We start from the raw sequence: 22,735 nt of genomic DNA, 5'->3' as shown, positions 1-22,735 counted from the left end.
GGCGAGAGCCCAGACTGGTCATCAGTTCTGGAGCAGTTTTGACTGAGATGTTAACCACCTACCCACGAGGTAGATCCGATGTAAGGAATTGGCCTTGCATAGTTAGCGATGCGTAGAAAGTCCATCTTGAATCCCTCCCTCTCTCTCTTTCCAGCCCGAGATAAGTGGCTCCCTTCTGACCCGCAGATCATATCTGAAGGCCTCTACGCCATCGCCGTTGTGCTCAGCTTCTCCCGGATCGCCTACATCCTCCCCGCGAATGAGAGCTTTGGCCCCTTGCAGATCTCTCTTGGCAGGACCGTGAAGGACATCTTCAAGTTCATGGTCCTCTTCATTATGGTGTTTCTCGCCTTTATGATTGGCATGTTCATACTTTACTCTTACTACCTTGGGGCCAAAGTTAACGCTGCTTTTACCACGTAAGTAAGACATCTTATAAAAAGCAGTATGAGGAAGAGCAGCTCGAACATGTGTAGAGGAAGCAAAGGAAAAAGTGTAATGATAGTAATAAAGGCGGTGTTGAGAGTCAGAAAAAAATCCATGGAAAACATTAGTGCCTATGTGTAATTACACTGCTTCCAAGATTTCTCTTTGGGAGCTTGGCGAGCATTGGGCCCCAGAATGAATCAGCAGTCAGAAAAATCCTAGACAAAACTGGCTCTTTTGAGAGCGTTGAGTAATAAAATTTTAATACTGGATGTCTCTTACATTATGTATGACATTAAATTTAGTTTCATCATTACTGTTATTCCAAACAAGAGGCGTCGGCTCTAACTTTAATGTATCATTAATTAGTACAGGGAGTGGAGGAAGAGAAATTACAGCTAAATGTGTACGGCCCATGGTGAGGGCAATACTATTCCTTTCCTTTGGTTGTGCTGGTGACCGCAGTGGAGGCCCACCTCCCCCAGGAAGTCTTCCTTGATTAAGCTTCCTTAGTCTTTGTCCTTTTAAGTTCTCTCAGCGTGGAGCCATCCAGACTGTAAGTTCACTGTCACCCATCTGCATTTGGCTGTCACGAGGGGTGGCCCTCCCTCTGTACTGTAGCCCTTGCAGGTAGGGAGGTCACAGCGCTGCTGTCTGCCTTTGTGCCCTGTAATGCCACACTGGACACCAGCTGGACAGTCAGCAAGTCCCCTGTGGACTCAGAGGGAACCTGCTGCCCTCGCAGACGTCAAGTCGTTTTGAAGTGAGTGTTTTCAAATAGTCCGTGTAGCGCAGGCCGTCGGGGTGAGAAAGAACTGAAGCTCCCTCGCATTCAGTGAAGGGAAAGCTCTGTTTGAGCCCCGCGGGGAGGCGAGGAGAGAGATGCGTGCACAACGCCGCCGCCGCCCCAGGATGCTGAGAACTCACTCAACGCCCAGCGTTTTCTTCGGGTTCCGTGTGAGGAGCCTGCTGAGGCAGGAAGAACAGGGGCTCGGAAATCAGGCCTGGATGGGAATGCAGGCCTGCTGGGCTCTAGCTGTGGCCTTCGATTAAGTTACTTCATGTTTCTCTGGGTTGGTTTCCCTATTTGCAAAATAAGCACAGAAAGGTTTAAATGGGGTTGTAGTGAGGGTTACGTGAGGTAATTTGTAGAAAGCCTCTTGCCCACGGTGAGGGGCTCAGGACCTGCCAGCATCCCCTGCTTCTTCCTGTCCCCTCTCCCCACCCAGGCAGCGACTTCACTCCAGACAGAGTCAGAGAGAGTGGGGGGGGGGTGCAAAGGAGCGAGGGGAAGAAGGCGGGGAGTCTGTGTCGCTGTTAAATTAGTGGTGGTAACAAGGAGGTCGTCGTTTTTCTGCCTCCGTCTGGCATGTGTGCTATGACATCACACGATCAGATACTTTATGGTAGAGAGTAACTGTAGGAGCAGCAATTTTTTACTCTGCCCTCTACCCCCAGGGTCTAGGACAACTTCTAGAACATAATACGAACTCCATCAGTATTTGTTGAAGGAATGAATTAATAAACTAGTACCGAAGCCTATAAATCTATAGAATTATTTAGAATCTGTTATAAGAAATCAAAAAAATGTTCTCATAAACCTTTTCTTTGGAAAAAGGACTTCCTGTTGTCCCCTCCTTTGCAGTGGAATTGTATGTGCTAATTGTTTAGTTTAAAGCTTGTCGTCCCTGTTCACAGACCAGCGGTTACAACTGGGTTATGTGATAAACCAGCCAGATTCAGCTGGCAATGCCCCCTGAAGGGGTAAAGCAGGGACTTAGCCTGGTGAGGGCCTCCGGGCTGCGGTGGAAGGGGGGGGCTTATTTAAATTGAGGGGAAAGAAGAGGAATCTTCCATCCTGTTGCCTCCTCTTCTTTTGCAGCCGAGCATAACTTTCAGCTAGGTAATCAATTCTTGTGACAAATCATTCACCTGGGGCCATGTCTGCAGCGAACAGCCTGTCCTCTCTCGCCCTTGGGCCTCAGGCTCTAAGTGTGCCTTAGTCCCCACGTGCACTTGCAGAGACAGGAGTACTGGTGTACTCCTCATTTTTATTCAAGTGGTAGAGTATTTTTTACTTGCTACATCTCATGTTTTCACTTCAGACTATATCACCGCTACCATTTTGTCTAAGCCCTTGAGGCTAGACCTGTCTCCTTTCCCCCATGGCTGCACAGCGCTGCATCCTACGGACCTGCCAGGATTATTTCCCCATGCCCCTGGGTGGGTATTTAGGGTGTTCTCATTCTTCCCGACTGCCAGGATGCAAGCATGATGCTGGCGTGTACCTTTCTGGAAATGGGGATATAATCTGAATCCCAACCTTGTTCTCCTTTGGAAAAGCCACCTACGAAATCACACCCCAGTGGTCGTCCTTCCAGGAGAAAGGACTGGGAATTGTATGACTTCTTCCCCCGCTGACTTCAGGGGATTCTTTCTTGAATTCTCTTACAGAAATCAGCTTACAGAAAAGCTGGGCTTTGGCACTGTTTGGTCGCAAGTTCCTGAAAACCCAAGAGAATGCTTTCTGTTAAACGTTACAATAAAATAGCTCTACTCCTGGGTTTATGCTCATGCTATTTCATGGGGGTATTTTACATCAGTGTTCAGACCCCAACTTGGTTTTGCTTTTGACTTTCTAGCACTGAAAACTGCTCATTTGTTGACTGTGTGCCTTATTCTTTCAACAGCGTGGAAGAAAGTTTCAAGACGTTGTTTTGGTCCATATTTGGGCTGTCTGAAGTGACTTCCGTCGTGCTCAAATATGATCACAAATTCATAGAGAATATTGGATACGTTCTTTATGGAATATACAATGTCACTATGGTGGTCGTTTTACTTAACATGTTAATTGCTATGATCAACAGCTCGTACCAAGAAATTGAGGTAAGCGTGATTCCTACCTGTGGTGTCTCTGCTTGTCATCTGTTCTCATCACATTATCACACGTGTGCTGTGAGCCCTGCAGTGGGGGAGGGGGGGGCAGCTTGTGTGAACCAGGAGGCTGGACCCAGGCAGAGTGAGCCCAGACCCTTCTCTGGGTCTTCCTCCTGGGTAGATAGCCACATGCCTCCCAGTGTCTTCCAGGAGCACAGTGGGGCCCCGTGGCCTTACCCTCACCCCCAGGGTGTGTTTCAGAAGTTCTGGAATTAGTGCTAGAAGAAGCGCTGGCCGTTGGGAAGTTACGCTGACCTGGGTTAGCCAGCCAACCACCTGAAAGACCCTGCTGGAGGAGTTACTAGATGTCTGGCTAACATTGATGATGTTCTCATCCAGTCAGAATTTTCAATATTCTAGAAATCCCTTTGCTTTTCGTTTTGGATTGGGCCCGTTTGGAACTTTCTTCGCCATTGTATATATGCTTTCTTATGTCCTCCGGTTTAGTATCGGGCATCTTTCTGGTGCTTTGCTGTTTGTTAAGTCCACGGAGTCTCTGTGTGCTTTAGAGACACGCAAGACAGTGCTATCGATGCGGAAGTGAGGTCCTCCAGAAATGGAAACGGGGTGCTTTGCACACCTGCTTGGGTGTGGCGATGGCAGTCCTGGCCGTGTGAACTGAGTGAGCCCACTTCCTCCACCTGGGGCCTCCTCCTCGTCCTTCCTTCTCTCCTCCCTTCTCCCAGTTAGCAGGTTATGCCCATCCCCGTGGGTAGCACCGAGGATCAAAGGAGGTATAAGACAGGAACAGGCCACGGAGGGCCTCTTGTGACATTTGAGGACATATAGCAGACACATAAACCCCAAAGTGCAATTTCACCTGAGTACGGTTTTCCCTGTGCCCTTGGCGTGTAAGGTGCTGTATCTATAGCCTGTTGGTGGGGCTGGAGGAGGAGGGAGGGTGGTCAGAGATGGGGAGCTGTTGTCGGACATGCAGAGTTGGCAGGGGAGAGAGGAATGAATCTTTCCATCCTTCCTCGGTCCTGAATTATTCTTGGGCTTTGGCTTCGTTTTTGCCTGGGGGGCAGAAATTCTGGCTAAATTTCAGTGGGTACACACAGAAGCTTATGGGAGAGAAAAATTTTTAAGAAATGGATATTAAGAAAGTGCTGGTCAGAATATTTATAGGATAATAGAGACTATATGCAGGTAATTGTATGTAAGTCACTCATCTTTTTCAAAAGCACAATTTAGGTTCATTGTAAGACCGTGTGGGAATCAATTACTAGAATTTTTAGTTTTTAAAATGAGTTCTTTCTTTTCTGTCTTGTGACACAGGATGACAGTGATGTAGAGTGGAAGTTTGCTCGTTCAAAACTTTGGCTGTCTTATTTCGATGATGGAAAAACATTACCTCCGCCCTTCAGTCTAGTCCCTAGTCCAAAGTCATTTGTGTATCTCATCGTGCGGATCATTAACTTCTCCAAATGCCAGAGGAGAAGGCTTCAGAAAGACATAGAAATGGGACTGGGGAACTCGAAGTCCAGGGTAGGTATTGGACCATGATCTCAGGATAAATGTCGTCTTTCTCCTTGTCTTTGATGTGTGTTCAGTAGTTTTTGTGTGTGAACTTAGAAGATATTGAAAGTATTGTCCATTCCATAGTCTTCCATAGACTAATACTCAATACCTTTGTAATGTTTCAAGAAGTCACTTAGTCTGTGCCTTCCGTTTGGTCATAATTTCATGTAAACTAACAGATTCAAACAAACAAACAAACAAACAAGAAACCTCTTTCGCTTGTTAAAAGTAAACAGGACTCTTTGCTCTTGTGTCCATGCTTCTCAGAAGTGAAATGGTTCGGACGGCATGCTTTCCTCGTGGTCATGTGTACAGCCCGCACCACCGCAGTCTTATCGGAACAGACCCTTTATGGGGCTAAAAATGTTTTCCTTCATTATAAAGTTGCTGCAAGCCTAAGAGCACCCTCAAATATTCCCCGTAAATACCCCTTTTATAAATAACCAAGAATGGTCTGCCCTTGAGTGGTCTCGGTAGAGTCACGCTCATCAACGGAAGTGAGTTTCATGGTAGCAGGTCACTGTCGAGACGTTAGTTTTCAGAGACAGGCTGGGCACAGGAGACACAAGGGCGTGGGCAGAACCTCAGATAACAGTGAGCGAGGCGGAGAGGAGTGAGTGCGCGGGGCTGTGAACTTGGCAGGCAGCTGGGAGCAGTATCGTCTTTGTAAAAGGCGGGTCTTCCTGAGCAGAAGGAGATGTGTTTGCTCAGCTGCAGCTGGGTAGAGGCTGGATTGGCACAATGTAATTTCTCACTGCTTAAAACTGATGTGCCTTTCCAAGATTTGCAAACCCTGGCCTCTTATTTTTTTAAGAAGGTTTCAAAACCTTTACACCTGAAGGTGGGCTCTTAAGGCCATGAGGCTGCAAGGCAGCGAGGGGCTGGGACGCCCCGTGATTTCGAATGAGGCCCCATCTGTGCAGAGGCCTCAGCGTCAGAGCTGGATTTGATTTCTGGCGCTTGTGGCTCGTTAGCACATACCATGGAGAGCGCCCTTCATCACGCTGAGCCTCATTTGTCCCAACTGGAAGAGACTTCCTAGGGTTCTTGTGGGAATGACAGGCGATGTACAAAGTTCCAGCCTCAACAAATACCAGTGCCCTTCCTCATTCACAGTTTACAGAGTGCTTTGCTGTACGTTTGAACCTCATGCAACCCTGTGAGGTAGGTGTGACTATTATTCCCATTTTATAGGTAAGACAACTGAAGCCGTTAAAGTGGCTCACTCATGCAAGGTCACAGTGCTAGCCAGCGCGGGGTGGGTGTGGGGTTCAAGTTAGTGTTGGATGCCTAGCTCTTCCTGCTCCACCTGCTCCGCTCCACCTGGCTGCCTCCTGCCTCCTGCCTCCAGCTGTGCTCTGGCTTGGTTCCTGCCCCACCCCCACCGCACCAGCTGCACCTTCCACTGGACAGTGGCTGGTCTCTTAAAGGGGCCAGGCTCTGAATGCCGCCTTGGGCAAGTTCTGCTACTGCCGAGATGGACTTTGTTTCTCTGGGCATTTAGTCACCGAGGCTTTATTATTTTCAAAGGAAGCCTCTCAAGAATGGGAAGGCACGGCTCTTAAACGTCACACCTTAGAGTCATCTTTCTGTAGGCAACTGGTTTCACTGACTCTGTGCCTGATGTCGTGATATAGAAGGACAAGCACTAACAGAGACGGCATGTAGATGCCAGGGGGTTCCTGGACCCCCTAAAGGAAGGGTGGCGTGCTCCACTCAGGGGTCAGCAGGAAGGACAGCTGTTTTCCTTGGAGAGGTTGCTGGAAATGCAGGGAAGTCAGGGCTCTGAGCTCAGGGGCCACGCCCCTGGATGCCCCAGCTCCAATATCTGGTTAAAAACTGCCATTTTGATTTTATGTTTTAAATTGTACGTGGAGCTGCACTTTAAAATCTCATAGACATAGGCACTCTCTGTGTACTGAACTGAGCAAAAATTTGGATAAATCATGTTTCCGTTTTTCTTTTTTAGAAGAAAGGAAGGAGCCTCCAGAACTCTTTTGTAATCCAGCCAGCCTCGGTCGGCGGTCAGAGACTGACCCCCGGTGGCTCCTAGGAGAGTTCACGTTGCCAGCAGAGGTTTCCTCCTGGCTCCATTGTGACAGGACAGAGCGGGGAGGGTCCCCTTCCTTCGTCAGGCACCCCCACTGCCTGAGTCACGCCCCTGGGAGATGGGCAGGCTGGTGGGGGCGGGGGCTCTGACTTCCAAGCACACTTTGTATGGGGAGAGTTGGCCTCTTGCCCCCCCGTGCAGAATGTGGTGACCACGTGCGCCTCCTGCCTCGGGGTCCTACCCATTCAAATTAAAACTGAGAAAGAAAAAGGGAAGAAAACCAAAATTCTTCAGCCCAGTTCTCTCCAAAGTTGTGAACCTGGCTCAGTCTAAGACCGAGGTACTCGGGAAGATGTGTTCTTTGGGCAGACGTGTGGGTTACCAAATGCTGAACGATGCCGTCCGAACGTGTGGGTTTCTGTCCAGGTGTAGGAGACGAGCCAGGCTGGGAGCAGAGGCCATCACTCACTCCTGTACGGCTTCGCCTTCTAGGTGTCCCAAGTTCATTGTGATAAAGTGGCCAAGGTGCCGGGAACAGTGATGCTTACTTAGCACAAGCCGACTTTTCAAAGAATCTTTTTCAGGGGATCAGCTCGGTGACAGCGCACGCTGCCCTGCGGGCCGATAAACGTGAGCGTGCTGCTCACATTGGTTTTTGCCTTTGGAAACACATCAAATCACTTACCAAACTCGGCTTCCCCAGAAGGTTCCTCCAAAGGGTGGACTCCACAAGTGTTATCAAGGAGAATAAAGTAGATTGTATTTTTGATTTTCCCAATGAGTGTATTCTAATTTACTAGGTTAATTGTATTTTTTCCTAGTTAAACCTCTTCACTCAGTCTAACTCGAGAGTTTTTGAATCACACAGTTTTAACAGCATTCTCAATCAGCCAACACGTTATCAGGTAAGCGATCATTGGACGTATCTCCTTGTCTGTCTGTGATTCCGTGCGTGTCTGTGTGTGTGCGAAGTGAGTACAATTAGATTTTTCAGATGTACTATGAGGAAGGAATAGAGTATGTTCAACTGTGGAGGGAATTTTATAAATCAGAGCCCAAGTTCTATATTTTCTTTTTAGTTGAGGAGGAAGTTTTTTTGCTATATTGAAAGCAAAGTGTTGCCACAATTTCCAAAGGACGCTTACCCCCAGGGCTGGAGAGAGCAGGGTGAGATACTGTATGTTTGGAAAATAATGTTTTGATTCACTTCTTCAAACTCATTTTTTCAATGGGTTCTTAGGCCATGCTGTTTCATCAGTACCACTTTAAAATACCTTCTGCATTTTGATGTCGGATGTGACATTTGAACACTATTTTCCAACTCAGAAGAGGTTCTAGTCCTTTATTTTCCATCTGGTTGATCACTTTTGATTACCCAGTCGTTAGATTTATGATGTGTACAAGATCACAAGAATGAGGAACGAGGAATTTATAATGTGTGGTGATGACAATGAATGATTGTAATTCCGTTTATACAGTTTTCTTGGAAGCAGCAAATTCTGCAAAGTTGCTTGGCACACTGCCAAAGCCTGAGTCTTTAATGGTTATCTATATTCCATTGTATGGTGGTTCTTCATTTGTCAGTCTTCTGTCGATGGGAACGGATGCTGTTTTAGCTAGTGCAAGCCACCCTGCGGTAGGTAACCTTGCACGTGTGACATTTGAAGCGTGGAAATCTGTAGCACTGTCTGGTTAAAGTGTAAGTGCATTCTGATTCTTTACCTGTTATCAAACTGATTTTGATGGAATGCGTACCAATTTAAATTCTTAAACTAAATCTATGAGAGTGCCCGTATCCTCCTTAATTTCCCAACAGCATGTTACCAAAGACTTTTATCTCACCCAGATGTTGAAGATGGTATCACAGTGGTTTCACTTTGCATTCTTTACCAATGAACTTGACCCTCTTTTTACTTTCAGTGTTCTCTATACTTAAGACCCAACACATACTCGCCTTTCTTGGTGGGCTTTTTGCTACGAATTAAGACGAATTCTCAAGAATTATTTTAAGAAATCAGTCCTTTGTCTGTGATAGGAATTGAATTCCCCACCCCCTACCCCCAGTGTGTTGTGTCTTTTTAATGGTTACGGGTGTTTTTCCCAACTTTTTGATTTTTGTGTAGTCAATTTTACAAATGTTTTTATGATGTCAGGTTTCATGTCCTATTTAGAAAGATCTTCCACCATAGGAGAAAAAATTTTGAAAAAATTATGTATTTTCTTTAGTACTTTCATGGTTTAACTTTTTACTTGAAGATAGTTGAATCCACGTAGAGTGTATTTGGATGCGACACGTGAGATGAGGGTTCCAATTTATTTTCCAGACGATGACACAGCTGGCCATGTCCAGTCATCTCTTTTTTATCGGTTTAAAATACCACCTTTATCATTTACTAAATCCCTGTGTGTCTTTAGAGACGGTTCTGGGCTTTCTGGGCTGCAGGACCACATTCTTTTAGTGATTATAATTTAAAGGAAAGTCACACAAATAAAATACCTACACACACTCACATGCCCTTACTTTAAGACTCTTATTTTGCATGGTTTTTCCGACCCTTCTGTCTTGTTTATTTGCTTGGACTTTAGAGTCCACTTGGCTAGTTTGCAAAATATCCTGTTGGTGTTTTTACTGTGCTTGTGCTAATCCGAGAATGGACATCTTTATAACGTCCTGCCTTCCTTTTCAAGAACGTGATGTATACTTTTCCATGCACGCAGGTCTTCTCTGGTGTGCTGGCATCACTTCAAAGTAATCCTCATAGTGCTCATATTAATTAGGATTAAGTTTGGCGCGAATCACACAGAACCACCAAATGTACCAGCCACTGGGTGGCTCAAAGAAGGTAGAAATGTCTTTCTCACATTCGAGAAGGTAGGACGTGGCCACTCCAGGCCTGGTATGGCCCCTAACGATGTCTGGGACCCATGCCTTCTCTACTGTGCCATTCCTCTTTCTCCATCTAACAGGTTCTCGTGGCCCAGGAAAGCTACTAGAGCCCTGGCTATTGTTTCTGGATTCCAAAAGACAATTAGAAGGCAACAGGGAAGAAGGAGAGGCCTCCTCCCTAGAAGTAGCTTCAATAAAGTTGCACAGATAGCTTATCTGCAATGGAAACTAGGAAAGAAAGTTTCAATTCCAAGTGGCCCTGTGCCAAGCTAAAAAGCTTAGCAAAACAAAACAAAAAACAGGGAAGAGAACTGATAGTCCCTGCCGAAATGGATTATATGGTTTGTCTTGGGCTTATCTTTGTATCGTTACACAGAATGATATCTCTGTTACTTGGTTTCCAAGTTTCAAGTCTTATCTTTTAATCCTCCAGCCCTAAAAGAGGAGAAAATCAATGTGCATGTTTATCTTGTATCATGTTCCTCCTTCCCCTCCCAGTTTTTGCCAGTTACATCATTAGAACTGTAGGGGGCCCGGGGTGGGGGGTGGGGGGGGAACCTTCCTCTACCCATCAGGTTTGGTACCTAAGGCCTATGAATTAAACCAACAGAAGACAGATTAATGGGAGGGGAAAAAACAGCCTATTTACACATGCAGAGCTCGTAGGCACAGGAGAAGATGAGTAACTGGAAGGGGCAGCGAGAACGTGGGGTTCAGATGCCCTCTGGGAGAAGTGACAGGACGAAGGAATGGAGGTTTGGGCTCCTAGGGGCGGGAAGTCCTGGGAAGGTAAATAAGGATGTGTGTTGGGGGGGTGGGGAGTACTGGGAGAGAGGGCTCCAGGCTCCAGGTTTGTTCTTGCAGACCCGTCTCCGGGCCAGCCTTCTGTCCTGGTGGTGGCGCTGGAGAGTGAAGGGTGAGGCCTTCCCCCAGGGAAGCTGACATCCTGCTTTTAGGTGGGTGGGAGGGGCAGAGATCTCTTTCCTCATTTTCTGCTTCTCAGATGCCTTCAGCTCCACTGCCCCTCTTCTGCCCCTGTGGCACGTTTTGGGGTGGCCTCTTCTGATCCCCTTCACCTCCTTGTCAGGAGTACACCCCGCCTTTGTGTTAGTTTAAACCATGCAGTTAGTCCGTTTGCCAGTTTTTGCCGTAGTTTTCTATTCCTCTCTTTGTTGCCCATTTGTCTTCTCATAGAGTCTGCAAGAAGAGATCATAGAAACTATGTTTTCTGAGTTCCTTCATGTTCACAACTGTTTTCTATTTTCTGTATGTTTATACTGACCAGCTGTCCAATTTTTGGACATGAGCTTATTTCTTAACGCATTTGTGAACATTGTCCCCACTCCTGCAGTGGAGTGTCCATGGGGGCGAGTTTGAGGTCAGGCTGATTGTCTTCTGGCTGAGGTTGCGGTTTGAAGGATCCAGATTTTTTTTCTATAGCTTTTAAATCCAATAACTTGCACTTGATTATTCTGTAGGTGGCTCTGTGTGAATTCTTCTGGTACACAGTTCCATCTGCGCATTCAAGGCTTCTCTCACCTCTGAATGATTTTCTTGAGTTATAGCTTGAAACAGTGCTTTTTCTCCATTGTCTGGGGTTTCTTCTTCACAGACTCCAGCTGGAGGCCTGCTGAGTCTCCTTTGCCTGTCTTCCATGGCTACCATTTTTTTCTCTATTCCCTTCCAATTTTCATCCGTTTCTCCTTTTGGCTTCTTTTTTCTAAACATGTATTTTGTCTTGTCTCTCTTGTCATGCTACTTTTGATATACCTTTCATTTTGGTGATGATTTTGGTTTTCCCTTCTTGAAAGTTTTCAGCTTATATATCATCTTTCTCACTGAGTACTTCTGGAAAATGTGACTTTTCTTTATAATTCCTCCTTCAACCCTGTAATCTAAGCTTCTAGGCTTTATATCCAAAGGTCAGGGGAAGTTCTCAGCCATGAATGTTAGCTCTTAACATTTCCCCACACCCCCAGCTGACCTTTTCTTAAAATTTTACTTTAAAAAAACAGTATGCCTCTGAGTTCCATGAAAGAAGGAGTTTGTTTTTCTGTTTATGATTCTCTTTGTTGCTTTTGAGTAATTAAGAAGAAATGGAGAAATTCTTAAATTCCCTGTCAAATTTAAACTTCTTGTGGCTGAAAATTGTGTTGCTTCTAAATGAGATGATTCTTCCTAAATGCCTCGAGACCCCGAACCCTGCGCCTTTCACGTTTTCTAAGGAGAACGGTTCCCTCTGCCTGTGATGTCATCTTCTGTGCCTCTGGAAAAGCCATGGTAGAAAAAGAGAAACTCGGAGGGGAAAAGTCTCAACCAGCTATTGCACGCCAGTCAAACTTGACCCAAACGTCTTGATTATATTCAGATAAAACCTCTTTATTACAGACTCTGCGAGTGATACAACAGTTGGTTTAGTTGTTAGGCATTTTTGTTTTAAGCTGTATGGTTATAATATACAACTTACCTTAGAGAAATTCCAGGTCTTAATCATTTTTAAGCATTAAGCAAAATCCAAGCATTTTTTGGAATATCTCTGAAGAATCACCTAACATCATGGAAGGGCTGACCTTTGCCCCTGGTTCGAGCTGCGCATCGTTTTGGCTTTCACACGACTTGTCTTTCCAGCATGAACATCGAACAGACTGTTCCCACGTAGTGTCACGCGTGGTGAACCGGGTTGCAGTTCAGCATGAGGTGTCTGCTCGCGCTGCAGAGAGGCTCAGACATGATGCGGTGGTGGAGAAGTGTATTTAAGCCGCCAGTGTGAAGGTGAAACTTTTTGCAGGATGCACGGAAAGCTGAAAACACACCTGCTTTTGAAGGGGAAGACTCTAAGCTGGTAACCGCAGTCTTCCCCGCAGCTGAAAGATGAAATGGAGAGAGACGTGCCCGCCTGCTTCCCTCTCTCGGTGAGGGAATGTGATCCGAGGCGCCTGGCTCTGGATGTTTCCAGGGAGCCTGAGCACTGTGTGAACTTTCAAAATATTTTCTTTTCCCAATATCATCCCTCTGGGCATAAGTGTTAGTTTTCATAGACTTCTCCTAGCATGGTTTCAGATAATGTTACATAAATAGTTTAGAGAGATCGTACTAGGGAATGCAGCGATCTTAGTCTTCAAATTTTATCTTTGCAAATAATGCTAACAAGAACTAACCTTTTCTAAGCAGGAACTGTGCTTTTACAGGTATCTGACTATTTAATCCGTACAAGGTAGGAGTTGAGTCTTGTGGCCCCCATGAAATAGATGAGGAAATGGAAGCTTTAAGAGTTGAAGCCAACTTTCCTTCCCTCAGCTAGAAAAGAAAGGCCCGTGTTCAGGGAGAAGACAAAGGGCAGACACGCTCTCACTTGAGCTGACTGTGGGTTGTAGTTGCTCCCTGGTGTTGGTCACCACCGCCCTTGCAGTGACCACAGTTCCGCGTCCTCTGCCCTCCGTGTGGAAGGCCCCGAAGGGCTGCCTCTCTGACTGACTGCACAGGGTGGGTTTCCAGGCTTTGAAAGGCTGCACAGGCTGCTTCCCCCCTGCACAGCTCCCTGACCTGGAAATCTGGCTCTGACTTGGGGTGGACCTAGTTGTCCCCCTTCCCTAGGAGAGCTGTTGGCCCAGGCCCGTTTGTTGATAGATGATCCTTTCCCACTAATGGTGTGACCGCCTTCCATGCAGCAAAGTGGAAATTTATGTTTGTCAAGGAAAGAAGCACGAATGGACCCAAGGGCTGTTTCTCTCTTATCCTGGTTCTTTTTTCTCCCTGACAGCTGCCAGGGGCAGGTCAGCAAGCGTGCGGGCAGGTCTGCTGGCAGAGACGGGTGATGGGGGGCAGAACACCAGGCTCCCTTTTGTTTAGGCAACCCTAATCTTCAGGAGTGGTTGCCTTGGGCGCCCCGCTTCCCTGGGGTTGGGGGGGCACCCCCTCCTTTCCATGCCAGGAAAAACTCATGATCCCTCCCGTGTCTCAGTCTTTTTCTTGTGGGGGGAAGGAGGCAGCGCCTGGTGAGTTCAGTGCTGGTCTGGTGATTGTCTACAGTGATTGACTAAGCCTGGGGGGAGGTGGCCGGCCCCAACTGCTGGTGGCAACCTGGATGTAGATCATGGGGGGCTTAGCATCCTTGGTCATCATCAGTTTGGGGTTTAGCAACAATGCCAGGACAATAGGAAAAGTCCCATTTGATATAAGGTTGTATTTTATTGGTATCCTTTCTTGTATACAAGTGTCAAATTCTCTTAATAGAGACAGATTTATCAACCTTTTCCTTGTGGTTTATCCTTTATGTTAGCCTTTTTGAGAAGCATTTCCCTTTTCCTTTAAAAGTTGTTGCTGCATTTAGATGTTTTGTCTGGCTGGTATACGGTGCGAGGCGGAGACCTAGATTTCAGTTCCCCGCGTGGACAGTCCTTTGGGCCAGCACTACTCATGGAATAGTCTCTTCTCTAAGCTGTTTTCACGGATGTACATTTCTTTGTATAGGAATCCGCCCTCACTGTCCCCTAAACTGAATTACACCCCGCGTATGTCCACCTGTCCTAGCGATTGTTCCAGTGACGTTCCGCTGGAGCAGGAGCTGTGTTCCTTGTTTCATCCTGAGTACCTTGTTCCCTGGCTGGCACGGGGTGGGCTTTCAGTAAATACTGGCACACGAGTGAGTGAGTTCAGGCTACTCATATCCACCCAGCTGTGAGTCTGTCCCGCCGTCTGGATTCCACAGAACTCAACTGGTTTTATGTTGTCCTGTGGTTGGAACGGTGAGCTTTTCCTGTGAGCCACCTCTAGACCGGTCATTATTTTCTAAGACATATGTTTCGGATCGTCCCAGATCCTTTTACTTGACCTTGTCACCTCCTGGGTCATGAAGATCTGTAATTTCTATGTCCTTAAAACTGGGGTCTGTTTTTCATTCTCGCTCTATAGTAGTCCCTCCTCACCGGCGGTCTCACCTTCCGAGGTTTCAGTCACCTGCCACTGTTGCAATCCAAAAATGTTATGTGAAAAACTCGAGAAGTAAACAATCCATCAGCTGAATTGTGTGTGTTCTGAGTAGCATGATGAACTCTCTGGACGTTTTGCTCCATCCCACGCAGAATGCGAATCAGCCCTTTGTCCAGTATAGATGTCCTCCCCTGCTGGTCACTCGGTAGCCACCTCAGCCATCACGGGGACTGGCAGGGTATCACAGTGCTCATGTTCAGGTCACTCCGATTTGACTTGGTAACAGGAGCAGCAATGTGGGCAATTTGGATGTGATGGAGAGAAGCCATAAAGTGCTTCCTGTAAGGGAAAAGGTGGAGGGTCTCCATTTAACAAGGAAAGAAAAAAGATCATACACTGAGGTTGCTAAGGTCCATAGTAAGAATGAGCCTTCTCTCCATGAAATTGCCTAATTTATAAATTAAACTTTATTATAGGTTTCTGTGTATAGGGAAGAACAGTATATATGCAGCTTAGTACTCTCTGTGGTTTCAGGCATCCACTGGGAGGTCTTGGAAGCCATCCCCATGGATAAGGGAGGACGATTGTATCTGCATTTGAGCTCAGGCCATTGCGTTCTTTATTATCTTCTTAATGCAGCACTTGCTGTGTGCCCAAGAATACGTGTACCATAATTAGTTATGGAGTGGAACTGTGGGCACACCATGAAGCCACCTCCTGCCGTAAAAGGGCATCACTGGCCCATCACCTCTACCGTAGGCACTGCCCCCCAGCCCCTGCCCATGCCAGGTCATTGGAGCCTGAAGTTTGGGTCTCTCCCCCTCTCGCTTTGGTTTTCTTTCCAAATAATAGGCTTATTGCATTTGCAGATCACCCTGAAAGTGCATTAGGTAGACTGACTTCTTATTGAGCTTTATACGAATGATTTCGTACTTCGTGAGCTCAGTTTGAATTTCCTGTGTGACATTTATGCTTCTAAGATTCTATCCATACTGTTGTATGTGGCTACGGTTCATTAATTTCACTAGTGAACACAGTAACGTTACATTGTGTAACATACCACAATGTGTCTAGTCTCTTGTTGATACTTGTTTAGATTGCTTTCAGTTTTTGTTTTTGGGGGTATTTTTTGCTATTTTGGGCAAGATTGCTATAAACGTTGTTTATGTCTCTTGGTCTACATACATTGATGAAGTTTCTCCAGGCGCTATACCAAGGGGTGGACTTTCTGGGCGAAAGGGTCTGCAAATGTTCAACTCTAAAAGGAAGCGCCAGATAGCTTTTCACAGGGGCCTGTTTATACTCACGCCGCCACAGCAGCGATTTTCAGCTGGTGGGCCACACGAATTTTTAAAACACGCAACACCTGACTACTGAGTCAGGGGCACTGGCCTTGTTCCCCTTAGACTGTCAAATAAGAAATGACAGCAGCCAACACAACAGCAGCTGTCCAGTGTGCATGAATCAAAATTATACCTATATTTTTGTCAGATCGGCAAAAAATGTATTTTTTGGTGTGCTTCAGAATTTTAGTAATTAGTTTATGTGTGCCATTACGAGGAAAAGGTTGAAAATCTCTGCACAAAAGTATAAAAATCCTACTGATCCACACCCTTTCCATCACTTGGCGTTATAAGATTTATTATTTTTTCCCTTCTTAGATGTAAAATTCTGTTGTCCTTGTAATTTGCATCTTCCTAAGAAAAGAGTTGAGGATTGTTTTATATGTTTATTGAACATTCACGGTTCCTCTTCTGTGAAATCTCTGTCTTTTGCCCCTTTTTCTATTGGTTTATTGAGTTTGTCATACGGAATTAAAGTTCTTCATGTATTTTGGATCCAAATTCATTATCAGTTACAAGCATTGCCAATATTTTCTCCCAGTGTGTGGCTTGCCTTTCCACTTTCTTTATGGTATCTTTATAAACAGAAGTTTTAATAAAATTGTAATTGTAACAAAGTTGAATTTATCAACCTTTCTATTGTAGCTAGAATTTTTTATCTTGCTAGAAAACATCCAGCTGCACACTGAATTCCCATCTTCTGTGCCGCCCTTTGAAGAACTTAAAAGCTTTGTCTTTCATATTAAGATGCACGTGGAATTCATTTTCGTGCCTGGTAGCAGGTAGAGCGCCAGTGTAAATTTTTCCTTGGGGATAAACCGTTACCCTGTGAGAGCGTTCATTTCGATTGAATATATTCACCCTCCATCTTTCTGTGAAAGGACAGCAGACAGCATAAAAGAGTAAGAGAAAAGGTATTGGAAGGAAATACACCAAAATAACAACCGAGATTCTCTTTGGTGGTGGGATAATTGATGCCTTTATTTCTTTTGTTCTTCTCTGTATTTTCCAAATTCTCTCCATTGAGCATAGATTCAGCTTGGTTTTTTTAACAGAGAGAAATGAGGTAGTGTCTCTGACAATGTAGTGCCAACACACCTTAAGGAGAAGCCAGACTGGAAAACGAAATCATGAATTCAAACCTTCCAACTTAACCTTTTTAAAAAGCTGCTTCCGTTCCTGGGGGTGGGAAGGTGCTTGTGAACTATGCAGTTAGTCTCAGTAGAAGGTGAAAAGGAGTTCAATTCTGAAGCCTGTGTGATTCCTCTGTAGAGAGTCATACACACTTTCTCTCCCCCAGCTGTTTGCTTGGCAGGTATGTAAGGCTCTTTGGAGAGTAGGTTACTTCTGTGCCTCATTGCTGATACAATCATCTCTTCCTCTCCAATAGCAGATAATGAAAAGACTGATAAAGCGGTACGTCCTGAAAGCACAAGTAGACAAAGAGAATGACGAAGTAAATGAAGGTAAGCATCTCCGAACCGAGAAACGTCCCCTTCCAGCTAACATAATGAACTTGGAAAACTTCATAGGGAAGGAGACTTTAAAAATCCAATCTCAGGTACCAGTTTGGGTCCCTCCAAGACTGACAGGAGAATCTTAGGTTACATTTCGAAAACTCTGTCTTTTTAAAGAAACAGTTTGACCATGTCAGTCAGCGACAGCTTATCCCCATGCAGAATGTCCTGATTCTTAGAATGTAAAGACTGTTGTCTGTCTTTTACTTCCCCGTTACGTAAGCTGGTCGGTAGTTCCCATGAGTTCACAAGAGTGTTAACATCTTTTCAGTGATGCAGGTAAAATAATGGTTGACTCAGACAGAATCCACACTTCAGAAGAATATTTTTGAGAAAATTCCTAACCCCTTTTTCCATCTGTTTTTCTCTTTTGCCTTTCACATTTCTCCTTGGCTCCTTACTTAAATGTGCCTATTCTTCCCAGTAAATCCTAGGCAGGGCACCTGTGTGAACTATGAAAGTTTTCCATGAGAGGCTGGGGTGAGGCCAAAGCACCAGCCCAGAGCTGAAAAGAAATCAGCCTGGAGAAATGACTTGAAACTGTAGCTTATCACTCCAATGAGGTGCCTAGACCTGCCTGCCCTGATAAGAGAAAAAAGTGCGCAAGGCAACAAAACTTTTGCCGGGCTGTGGAGCCAGCACTCGATTATGCCAGGAGTCCCTTGCAAAGCTGAGTCAATCTGACGGTATGTGTTTGTAGAAAAGAAATCTGTAAATATGTAAATGAGGACCAACAAAAAATCCAATCATGCTGACCTAGAAAAAAATCTACCTTGGCGACGTTACGAGGCAAACGTATCTATATTGAATGATTTTTCACTCTTTGTTCTCTTCTAAATCCAAAGAGCAAGTTACCAGTTGTGGGTTTTTTTTAATGCAAATACTTTAGGTGAATTAAAAGAAATCAAGCAAGATATCTCCAGCCTTCGTTACGAACTTTTGGAGGACAAGAGCCAAGCGACCGAGGAACTAGCCATTCTAATTCACAAGCTCAGTGAGAAGCTGAACCCCAGCGCGCAGAGATGTGAATGACTTGTCACCTGGAGTGTGGCTGACTGTATAGCACAAATGTGGGCAATAATATTTCTAAGTATGAAGTACTTGAAAAACCATGGTGTAAATTTTTAGGACTAACTACCTTTATCATGTGAATCTTTAAAAGTTAGGTCTCAATGATTTTACTGTTTTACCACATGCAAATGGTCTTCATCTTAATTGTCCGCCTTGACATCACAAACAAGGACAAGCCATTGCATTTAAAGGCCCAATTACTGCCATTTTTGTCCATTTGAGAATGAACTGTACTACATCTTTGCACTATCTGTTTGCCTCCAAGAGGCTGTGAGGAAGCTCCCTGGGGACAGGGACCATGCCTCATTTGTCTCCGTGTCTCCAGCATCTAGCACAGTGCCTGGTACAAAGTAGGTGCTCAGTAAATGTTGTTGAAACCAACTGAACTGAACCGCCAACTAGATACAAATACAAATACAAATACAAATGCCATCACTATGTAGCACACCTTCCCTTTTGTCCGAGAGCTGAAGGGATTTTTTAAAAAATAGACACTGAAGACTTGGTCAGATTTTCTTAGAATTTTTGGCATCACTGATAATCCTAGAAGAACCTTTGAGTCCCAAAGGAAAAACTTAACAGTGACATGGGTTCATAGAAAACATAATTATGTTACATATTTAAGTTTCATAGAATTGTTCAAAGCAACACATTAAAGATTTTTCTAAAGTATATAGTGTTTGTTTTCTGTCTTAGATTTTCATTTGTTGTTTTTCAGTCATGTGACTTTAGTCAGTGGGATGGCTCTGTTGCGTTGTGACTTTGTTATGAACTCCTGATCTCTGCCTCTGAGGCTTTAATGCTAATTAAGGCATCGACAGCTGACTGCCCGCCTTGCCCACTGGCTCCTCTCCAAGTTCCAGAGGGCATGCTCAAGGGGAGAAACGGGGCAGAGCAGTGGTGTTGCACCTGGGTGGGGGGTGGTCTCCTAGCATCACCAGGTGGGTTTCATTTCCCTTTGGCACCTGTCTTTGCCCTTGCTTCCAATGATGGACATCCTTTCTCTGATGAAAGCATTTCAGTTACACTTTCTATGCAAAACAGGTTGTGCTGTGTCTGTATTTGAATTAATACAAATATTCTATAACTGAGCTGGACATAGCTACAAGGCCTCATGAGTTTAATAGGAAAGGGGACACAGGCCAGTAAGTTCCCCTGTCTCTTCACAGACCCTAAAAGACTCAAAGCAGAGTTTTGTTGCTTTTTATCCAGGTAGGTTTAAGTGTCTCACAGAGTTATGCTTAACATCCGGATTCTCGTTAGTCTGTTCTTGCCAAGTCTTAGAGGAATACGAATTGTGATCACATCTCAAAGATAGTTTTATAGGCCCTCAACACCGATTAAATATGTGATACTTAAAAAATCATTACTCTCACACAGCAAGCTTTCTAGACATGAAGACAAAAATGAACACTAAATGAAACTACACAAGGCTCTTTCAAGACAATTTCTTAATTTCTACTTCTTGGGATTACAAACAATTAAAGTTAAGAACTTTATACATTTTTGCTACCGTTGTAGACTATTTCATGAACTTTTGTGCTATTCTAATAGTACTTTGTCTTAAACGTTTTTCAAACTTGATGTATTTTATGTTATGCCTCAGAATTGAATAAAATACTGAATTTTTTCATTGTTATATGTTACTCTAATATATGAAAACAGTAAAGATATGGCGTTTCCATAATGGACAATGCTCTCGGTCTTACAGTATTGTCTAGGATTCCAAGTGTGGGCATTTTTGAATGGAATACTGAGTAATATTCCTGACTGGGAGTTGGGAAAGTGTCGAGTGGAAATGTGTTGGATTCAGCTGGAGACATTCATCCTAGGGTCCTTGGGGTCTTGAGTAAAGATAAAGCTCACAGCATGTTTTCAAGTTCGCACCTCCCATGACTGTGGAACCCTCAACATAGCAGGCGCATCCCTCTCTCTGTTACGGGCTGAATTGTGCCCCCTCCCCAAGTTTGTATGTTCAAGTCCTTGCCCCCAGGGCCTCAGAATGTGACTGTATTTGGAGATGGGGCTTTACAGAGATGATTAAAATGAGGTTGTTACAGTGGGCTTAATCTGATATGACAGGTGTGCTTATCAGAACTGGAGACAAGGACACAGCCTAGAGGGATGACCAGGTGAGGATGCAGGTTGAAGATGGTCAAGGAGAGATGCCTCAGGAAATTGGTTTGGTTCCCTACTGACACCTTGATCTTGTACTGCTAACTGGTTAGATCCTGTAAGAAAATGAATTTCTGTTGTTTAAACCACTCAGCTTGTGGGACTTTGTTATGCTGGCTGTATCTTTCCAATCCCCCTAAATCCTATAAAATTCTATACAGTTCTGTGTTACCCCATCTCCTCTATGGCTACTTTTCAATTTACTTCTAAAGTTTATCTGTTTTTGTTGAGTCCAATATATATTTCCCCCAATTTCTACATAGCTAACCCATCTCAGGGCATTATTGTTTACTTTAATACGGTTATTTTAGCCTCAGGAAAAAAATTGTCTGGAACAACTTGGAACCTAGGCAAAACCTCATAACCTTCTGTTGGAAATAATTTATCTTCCTAAGAAGCACCTCTTCTCAGAGGTTCAATTCTCGATTCACAATCATCTGTGAAGTCTTCCCTAGTAGACCACGTTAAGCAGGAAAGGGACAGCATCTATTCACCTCCAGTGTTTCTGTAGGCAGAGCACGCTGTGTGTGCCTAGGAAGGACTAATGGACAGGAGTCAAGGAACGTCAGCTCTAGGTCAGATCCTGGGTCACCATAGGTCACAGCAGTCTGAGGGTCTCTGAGGCCTTTTCAGGGGGGCTGTGGCTTTGAAACTGTGTATTCTCACAACACTAAAACATTATTTGCCTCCAAACGCTGTGCAGGTTAATACTACTGGTACCTCAGCATGAATCAAAGCAGTGGCTTCAAACTGGAGTACTAGTCTCTTCTTCAGGCCCACATTAGCAGGAAACAAGAGTTTCAGAGAAAAACGTTCACTGTGAAGCAGTAAAAATAGTTCATTTTAAGTCTTCACTCTTGAGTATCTTTTTAAATATTCTGGGTGGTGATATGGGAAGTATGTATAAAGCATTTCTACCAAATACCCAAAGTACATTAGTTGTCTCAAGGAAAACCACTGGCGTGATTATTGTTTGGGTTGCTAGCTGAACTCATTGCTTTTTTTTTTTCCCCCTGAAAGCACAACGGACAAATTATGATTATTCAGACTTGGCTATTTGGCATGTGTGTTCTTATGAATTGAAGAAGGAAACATCATTTCAAGGAAAACAAGTTGACACTTGTCAAAGCTTAAAATTTGAGCCTTGGCTCACAAATTAGAGTTTTGCAACATTCGTATCCACTCTCTGAGGTTGGCAGCTTTCCAATACTTAAAATCTTTTCTGATGAAATCGGTGGCGATGGTAACAAAAGGGATTTTTGGATGTTGTATGATGAGGCAGGCCACCTTCCACACTGCAACCAACCTTCAAAAACTACCACTTGTTGAGTTTGGACCAACTTTTATTCATATACTTAAAAAATCCACACATACACCAATAGACTGAATAGAGTGGACCCGGGAATCCCCTATTTACTACCCCGGGCGGCAGTAGATTTGCAAACAACGCTAGCCTTTTTACGTTTTTTATCTTGGAAAATATTGTTATTTTTTCATCACAATATTCATGCAAGGACTTTATTTTTATTGTTTTTAAAATTTCATCGATACTTTCCAATATGATAAATATCAATAGATAACGCATATAAACAAAAGGTCTGTGGGTTCCTCCAAAGTTTGTAAGAATGTTACAAAGGGATCCTAAGGCCAAAAGTGTGAGAACTGCTGCTATAAGCTGACGCCTATAACGGTGGAACTTAATTCCTCGGGGGATCCCTTTGCAGTGTCTGAGAAATAGGTATGAACTTACCCGTCTTCACAGCAATCCTTCACATCCAAAACGACTTAGAAGTGTAGCTCAGGGCGGCGGTGGGGGAGGAGCCAAGACTGAGTCTCCGGTCTCCCTGGAAACCACCGTTCAGAGCTCAGTTCTTCTCCG

General features: G+C 44.6%; 1 protein-coding gene and 1 long non-coding RNA gene across 3 annotated transcripts in view; one reads left to right on the top strand and one right to left on the bottom strand.

Moving 5' to 3' along the window:
* TRPC3 (transient receptor potential cation channel subfamily C member 3) overlaps positions 1-20,320 on the top strand; it is a 50,813-nt gene extending 30,493 nt beyond the window's left edge. The window contains exons 7-13 of one of the 2 annotated variants that reach the window (XM_053930597.1): positions 155-419; positions 3,117-3,312; positions 4,642-4,851; positions 6,001-6,048; positions 7,756-7,839; positions 17,484-17,559; positions 18,500-20,320. In XM_053930597.1, coding sequence (XP_053786572.1) covers positions 155-419; positions 3,117-3,312; positions 4,642-4,851; positions 6,001-6,048; positions 7,756-7,839; positions 17,484-17,559; positions 18,500-18,642 — 1,022 coding nt within the window. In that variant the 3' untranslated portion in view covers positions 18,643-20,320. The remainder of the gene's footprint in view (positions 1-154; positions 420-3,116; positions 3,313-4,641; positions 4,852-6,000; positions 6,049-7,755; positions 7,840-17,483; positions 17,560-18,499) is intronic. The other variant, XM_053930598.1, reaches the window with a different exon arrangement.
* Positions 16,348-22,665, bottom strand: LOC123480621 (uncharacterized). Its single transcript, XR_006656706.2, has 3 exons — positions 22,607-22,665; positions 21,577-21,673; positions 16,348-17,516 (listed from the first exon to the last, which is right to left on the bottom strand). It is a non-coding gene; the product is annotated as an uncharacterized lncRNA (long non-coding RNA).
* Positions 22,666-22,735: the final 70 nt, after the last annotated feature.

The sequence above is a fragment of the Desmodus rotundus genome, chromosome 9, assembly GCF_022682495.2.
Source record: "Desmodus rotundus isolate HL8 chromosome 9, HLdesRot8A.1, whole genome shotgun sequence".
Classification (NCBI taxonomy): Eukaryota; Metazoa; Chordata; class Mammalia; order Chiroptera; family Phyllostomidae; genus Desmodus; species Desmodus rotundus.
Note: the sequence above shows the minus strand (reverse complement) of the source record. Positions and strands in the feature narration are given on the sequence as shown.